Genomic DNA, 7,533 nt, shown 5'->3' with positions numbered 1-7,533 from the left:
CCATCTATAATTTATTAATCAGTAACATTGCCGATAAGACTGGGCTCGCGGCTCGTTTAAGTTTGCTATCATCATAATTGATGTATTAATACGTGAAAATAATAAATTTAAAAAATGTCAGCAAATGTGAATGTGACAACGTCGCATAAAATATCCTACGCTCATGTTGCTTTAGAGCGGAAATTTGAAAGCACCGTGATCTGCATTAGCATTTCGACATCTACCGTATATCATGCAAAGTCTCATTGGCCTTGCCCGATAAAAGGTGGTGGCGACACATAAAAGAAGATTAGACGGCCGAGAGGAACGTCAAGTTATGTATATATATATATTTATATAGTGAAACTGGGAATTTCGTTATATTCGATAGCCTATAATATAGGAATAAGGATCGAGGAATTTAATACCCGCAGTACAAACCAATCAATAATCATCGTCCTGGCCATAAAATAATTTGCCTATGTACATAAAGTAATAATTTAGAGTACGTATAGATGTATATATGCCTTAATGTATCACGAGCTACAGGATGAGGGCCGTTCAAAACTTGTAACAATTATTTCTGCAAAGTATCGCATCGTCTTTTATTTACGATTGTTGGGACCTTATACGTAAGATAAGGTTATGTTTATAGTTCATTATTAAATCAAACAACATATTTTATTGATAAAATAAAAATCGTTACACACAAACTACTTATAAATAAAGAAATAAAAATACCTCCGTCCGCGATGAGTAAATCGACGTTCGTTTGATCGTCTAGCAAAATTTAGATTTCCAAAATCGATATTAATCGTTTAAGTATTGAACATCGATAATGTTTCTGTCTCATTTAGGTAACAAACGCAAACGTAATTAGAGTTTATCAGAACCCATTTTGTGTTGTTATGGTTCAAGTACAATACTGCAGTAAATCAACATAATATATTATCAACTCCAAAGGTAAGAATATTAAACATATTATCTATGTGTACTTTTGAAAAATCTTTTTGCTTTTAAATCAAGTTACAATACAAAATGTGTATAGTTGGAGTCTATGTAAAATATTCAAGTTTAAAGACGTTCATAAATCGCTTCAAAATTATAATAATAAAGAGAGCAGATGGCTGATAATATTTTTGTATTATTTAACGCATTATTATTTCTTACTACCTATATGTGTAAGAACATTATACCTTTAAATTTGAAATCATTCATATAGATTTATTTACCGTTAATATCAACACTATAATAAAGTAATAACACTAAATTCTCTTGAACTAAAATTAGATATATGTAGCACCTAATAAGATTAAATTTCTCTTATACATACTATATGAATATAATTGTGTGGAGAGGATCTTTAACAAACTAATATCAAATTTTAAAAATCGATATGTATAGGTAAAAATTAATTTAATGTAAATATTTAATAAAAATTAGTGAGTAATAAGCAATAATAATCTTACACAGGATGCAAAAAAAAATATGCTTTTTGATCAAACATTTTATGTGCCACTTCACCATATGTATATTTTTAGAGTATCCGTGGCGGCAGGGGCGTATTTAGGGGGGGTGATATGGGTGTTAGAACACCCCCCATCATCCGTATTTTTTTATATTTTCACCAAACTCTGAATTTACTCATTTGACCGGATTTCTATGAAAGACGAAAGTAAGTATTTTATTTGTGTTTTGAAGTTTCAGCTAGCTTTTATTGAATTATACACTACCTAAAAAACGCTGTTACAGTGTTACCATCCGCTCCTTAACAGACTATCACAATCAAAATAAAGTTGGTTAGTTCGCATTCATAATATTTACATTTAGTCTAGTGATAACGGTTTCTGCTGTTAACAGTCGTGATATTCTGATATCGAGTGATATCCCATTATGATTATTCTGTGGACAAATGTTTTAAAATTCAAATTAATTTGACTAACTCGTTTTACTGTTAATGGTTTATGATTAACATATTTTACAATTATGGATTCTTCTAATAATGTTAAGAAGAGACAACGCCAAATACATACATTTTTTCAAAAAAAACTTAAAGCGGAAAGTGAAAAAAACAGTGACGTCCAAGTTACACAAGTTACACAAGTAGTTTTCAGTTTTTCTTACAGAAGTATAGTTTGTCAATATTTTAATTTTATTGTTTTGATAGATTTACAATGACTCCAATTCAAAAAATGTATTTACTCAGTCTGATGTATCAGTAAATAATACAACTATTGATTGTGAAAATATAGCACATAATCAAGTAAGCATTTGTTTATATTACTATGCTTTTTTTTTTTTTTTTAACATAAAGAAATAACTGTTATTTTTTTTGTTTAAATTGCAGTGTAACATGTCAAATATGACTAGTACCAGTGAAGGTAATGTTTTAGTGACTATGACTGATTCAGATATTGGTTTAATTATTGGTCGACCTCGCCATCAGGTAAAAAAAAAATTAAGATTTTATTTTTGTTTCTCAATTAGGTATTTACTGTTAATTTACTTATAATCAAGCCATATTGTGAAATATGTGAATAGTATTTGAATGAATTTTTTTAAGATTAATGATGAATATTTTTATTTTTTATTATAATATTAATGGTTTGGCTAAAATATAAAATTAAAAAATGTTTTAGGCAACATGAATTATTATATAAGAGTGTATCTTAGATATAATATATCCAAACTGCATTCCAAAATGTATTCATTGACCAATGTGGGTACACATAATATGCAAATACAAATATTGCAGCTTAAAATTTATTGTAAAATATATTTTTTTGAACATGGATACCTACAATTGTATTTACATTTTATTTCTCAGGGGAGTATTATATAATTATTATATTTATAGGTTTAGATTATTGTTGTGTATGGTAGTATACATTTACATTCATTTTTTATTATTGCTTGAAATTTTTATAAATTATATTTCGCTTAATTAATATGCTTTCCTTCAAGATCAAAATCACATTGCATTGGTATGGTATTGCTTTTTTTATTGAATTGTTAAAAAAAATCCACTTTTATATTCTTAAATAATTTAAAACAGTACAACAGTTGATAAAAGTGCTGTAAGTAGTAGAACATTTCACTTATGATATAACAATTATTTATTGCTCGCTAAACATATTGGATGCATTTTTAAAAATAATATCTATTATTCTGGACTGACATTTATTAATTTGTATGACTGAACGGGTGATTGTTCTGCTTTTAAACAGTTTGCATGATATTTTATATAATTTAATATAAAAATTACATATTGTGATTTAAAATGTATATATTTTTGTAGATAAATGATACTGAGAAGTTTGAGTTCTTGTGTAATTTGTCACGTCCTAGTCCCGATTATAAGTATCCTGCTAGTGGGTCAAGAAATTTGAAGTTTCAAAATAAATGGTTTTATAACTGGAAATGGTTATCTTATTCAAAGTCTTTAGATGGTGCATTTTGTGTATATTGTGTATTATTTGGTACCGATGAAGTAAAATACCAAAAGCTTGGAAAATTGGTTTGTGAAAAATATAATAATTGGAATTGTGCAGTTGAGAAGTTTAATAAACATCAAAGTTTGGTATATCATTTGACTGCTATGGAGAAAGCTAACGGATTTTTAAATATATTCAATAACAAACAAGTTTCTGTTGCTGTTCAACTTGATACAAAGTTAAAACTTGAGATTGAAGAAAATAGATTATTTATCCAACCAATAATTGAAACTATTTTAGTATGTGGGCGGCAAGGGATAGCACTGCGAGGTCATAAGGATTATGGTCCTATTCAATTTGAAACTCCATTCCCTTCAGAAAATGATGGAAATTTCCGAGCATTACTTAGGTATCGTGTAAATGGAGGAGATCAGATATTTCGACAGCGCTTACAAAATTGTCCACGAAATGCTACATACACGAGTTCAGTAATTCAAAATCAAATAATTGATATTATTGGTTCTATCATTATTAAGAAACTTGTAAATAAAATTAACCAAGCAAAATGTTTTACAGTTTTAGCTGATGAAACATGTGACATTTCCGGGATAGAACAATTCAGCCTTTGTGTTCGATATTATGATAGTGATACCAATATGATGAGAGAAGATTTTCTCAAATTTGTGCCTGTTGTTGATGTTACAGGCAATGGTTTGGCCGAAGTTTTGATAGACAGCTTAAAAAATATTGGTCTAGACTTAAATTTTTTACGTGGGCAAGGTTACGATGGGGCCTCCGCTATGCGTGGCCATTTTAATGGCGTACAAGCAGTTGTAAGGCGGTCATATCCATTAGCAGTATACTCTCATTGTAGTTCACATTCATTAAATTTAGCAATATCGGATGCTTGTAACATAAAATCAATCCGGAATGCCACAGGTACATTACAAGCTATTTATGTATTTTTTAAAACGCCTAAAAGGCAAAATGTATTGAAAAAAACAATTGACGAAATTGCACCAGAAAACAAGAAAAAAAAACTAAAGGATTTATGTCCCACTAGATGGGTGGAACGACACGAATCAGTAATGGTGTTTTTAGAACTATTTGACTCAGTTATTGAAGCTTTAGAAGAAATTTCCAATTGGGTAGATAGAGAAACATCATCAAAAAGTAATAATTTACTGTGTTCCATAAAAAATGGAGAGTTTTTATTAACTGTTCATATTCTCGCCAAAGTACTTTCAATTAGCTTGCCTTTAAGTCGCCAGTTACAAACAGAAAACTTGGACTTGGTTAAAGCTATGGAGTTAGCCGAAGATGTGACTCACACAGCAATGGATTTAAGAAGAAAAGCTGAAGCAGAGTTTAAAGAAATTTATACTGAAGTAAGCAGAAAATGCGAAACCATGGGAGTTGCAATCACCGTACCTAGACTTACAAAGAATCAAAACCATAGATCAAACTTCACCACAAACTCCAGTGAAGAATATTTTAGGTTATCAATATACATTCCATTTTTAGACAGTTTTTCAAACCAATTAAGAGATAGATTTTTAGCTCATAAATCACTTGTTAAAAATTTTTCTTGTTTACTGAGTGTTCAAGATGATGATGAAGAAAATTTTGTTGAACTTATAAAAATATATGCAGAGGATATTGTAGTTGATGATAAAAGTGCAAAGGGTGAATTTTTGGTTTGGAAGCAACAGATTAAAAATTCCACTCCGAAACATGTGATAGATGCATTGAATAACTGTAATTCTATTATTTTTCCTACGATTCACAGGCTGTTGGTTATCTTAGCAACATTTCCTGTCACCACATCTACAAGTGAACGTTCCTTTTCAACTCTCCGTAGACTTAAAACTTATTTAAGAAATACCGTGGGAGAAAACAGGCTGAATGGTCTAGCTTTAATGAATATCCATAGAGATATACCTATATCTACGGCAGAGGTTATTGATGGACTTGCAATCCAATCCCGCCGCTTAAAATTCACCTAGGTTCTCAATTTATATTATTATTATAATCATTTATTTTTGTGATTTGTATAATAAAATAAAAGTTTAATATGACTTGTAAATTGTACACATACTTATTATAATTATTTCCGTTAATATAATAATTTACATCAATTAATGGTACTTGTTTATATTATTCAGGGGGTGTGGGGGGCAGAGCCCCCACCTTCCAAATGTCTTTTAAATTTCAAAACACCCCCGTAAAATAAATCCTGGATACGCCACTGCGTGGCGGCAATCGATAACGTTAAGTACAATAATACGTATAATAAAATATTATTTAGGCGTGACTAGTACGTCGTTGGCGTGATGAACTAATACAAGATAATCTATGTAAGCATATACAGAGTGATTAATCGAGCATATTCACTTCCATTTTTTATTTTAATAACGCATTCATTAAATAATACTGACTATTGCAATTTTTAAGTAGACGCCTCATTTATACTTAAGGACTATATTTTTTCATTTATTTAGATTTCATTACATCGGTTAAGGAGTGTATAATACAATTTCAACTAAAATCGTCTTTTTTAGATTTTTAAGTTTTTTTTCTTGTAAATTGTAAACCATATGATGTTTCGTCTATGTTGTTGCGTATAAATCGAAAATCGAACGAATTGTGTTGCAGTTATTTTACATTGTGTACTAAGAATAATATATTTGAAATATATTTCAGAGATTATGTTGAGATTATATTAATTTATGATGATTATTGAAAATCAAACTAGACATAATTATATAATATTAACCTATCAATATTTTCAAATTTATAAACATTTTCTACGTAATATAAATAGGCTGTATATTCAATATTGATTGTCCTTGTGCTTTGTTGATGGTCATTGCAAAGGCGAGTCGCACCGGAAACTGCAAACGTTCGAATTCAAAAGGCATATCTGTTGGAATCATATGCGTGGCAACAGTACATCTTCACCTTTAGACTTTCCGTTTAAAATTGTAGCTTCGAAAATGTTGTTTATCAACTTTTTCACTGAAAGCTTGTTACCGTTGCATAGTGGTGGTGGATTGATGTTTCGTAGGTTAGGTTAAGTTAGTTGGGCACGTCAAATTTCAATGTTAGAACGTGCGGTGACATCTCTGACGAATCAAGTGAATTTAAGAATTCAGTTGGATAATCGACAACTTCGTCTTGATTTATTACGGTATCGATGGACTAGTACGCTATCGTGTCACCTGGAATTTCGTTTAGAATGGTGTTATTGATCGTAGGTATTTACACCAATATAGCTCGTGCAATGAGTCACTGACGAATTTCGTAATTTCGTGGTAGATTTGGGAAAATTTTGCCAATTAACTCATTGGTTATTGCTGTTATTTTACAGAAATTAGTTGGGCATGTGATGCATTATGTTGATTCATCGATAACTATAGTTTACCATTTCTCATTTCCAGTAATTGTTTTGCGAAATCGACTGATGTATCATTTTGTAGATGTACACTCATATATTTCATATCGGTTTCAAATCTTGTATCTCGTCGCTAGGTTGTTTCAGATGAACGGAATCAGGCTAGACATTCTCTGGCTGTTCCCAATCTTGCATCTACTTGCTCGCTTGTTTCTGAAGCTCGTATTGCCATTTTATTTCATGCTTGAGGCGTAGAACTACCAATCGATATTTTTTTGGGAGGCATAACTGCATAGAAAAGGCGTTATTATATAACAATAAAAACAAAAAATACTAAATATCAATAAAAACTTGTAATGCCACGGAAACAAATAGTAACAAATTTAGGAATAATGATATTTCTTTCACACTAATAGCAACCATCTATAAACAAAAATGTCCATCGTAAATCTCAGAATGTCTATTTGAGCACCTCCCGGGGTCGCGGAGGTGAATTGATTTGTGAACCTAAACCATCTAGGGCGTCATCTAAACGCATCCTAAAAAATTCATTCAATTCGGTCCAGCCAGTTTGGAGGAGTTCGGTGACATACACACCTACAGTAGAATTATATATATGTATATAAAGATAATATATGATTTCCACTTTTCCAACCAATTTATTTTTAGACTACATCCAAATCATTCAAAATTATTCCGTTTAAAGCGCTGCAATCGTCTTAGGCG

At 30.5% G+C, this 7,533-nt stretch overlaps 2 protein-coding genes across 3 annotated transcripts; both read left to right on the top strand.

Annotated features, from left to right (window-relative positions):
* The first annotated feature begins 1,917 nt into the window (after positions 1–1,917).
* On the top strand, positions 1,918–2,734 carry LOC149055021 (uncharacterized). Of its 2 annotated transcripts, XM_089228161.1 has the most exons (4): positions 1,918–2,082; positions 2,147–2,242; positions 2,327–2,425; positions 2,619–2,734. In XM_089228161.1, the coding sequence occupies exons 1-4, from the start codon at positions 1,966–1,968 to the stop codon at positions 2,625–2,627; spliced, it is 321 nt and encodes a 106-aa protein (XP_089084287.1). In that variant the 5' UTR covers positions 1,918–1,965; the 3' UTR covers positions 2,628–2,734. The 2 variants fall into 2 exon arrangements, with proteins under 2 accessions (XP_089084287.1, XP_089084286.1); XM_089228160.1 differs by lacking the exon at positions 2,619–2,734 and having other exon boundaries at positions 2,327–2,491.
* Positions 2,735–3,171: 437 nt separating this feature from the next.
* Positions 3,172–5,419, top strand: LOC107171160 (zinc finger MYM-type protein 1-like). The gene is made up of 2 exons (XM_089229493.1): positions 3,172–3,183; positions 3,278–5,419. The coding sequence occupies exons 1-2, from the start codon at positions 3,172–3,174 to the stop codon at positions 5,417–5,419; spliced, it is 2,154 nt and encodes a 717-aa protein (XP_089085619.1).
* The last annotated feature ends 2,114 nt before the right edge of the window (positions 5,420–7,533 follow it).

This window comes from Diuraphis noxia, unplaced genomic scaffold (genome assembly GCF_037042655.1).
Source record: "Diuraphis noxia isolate RWA-SAM2 unplaced genomic scaffold, SU_Dnox_SAM2 contig0005, whole genome shotgun sequence".
NCBI lineage: Eukaryota > Metazoa > Arthropoda > Insecta > Hemiptera > Aphididae > Diuraphis > Diuraphis noxia.
The sequence above is the reverse complement of the archived record's forward strand: the minus strand, read 5'-3'. Positions and strand labels throughout refer to the sequence as shown.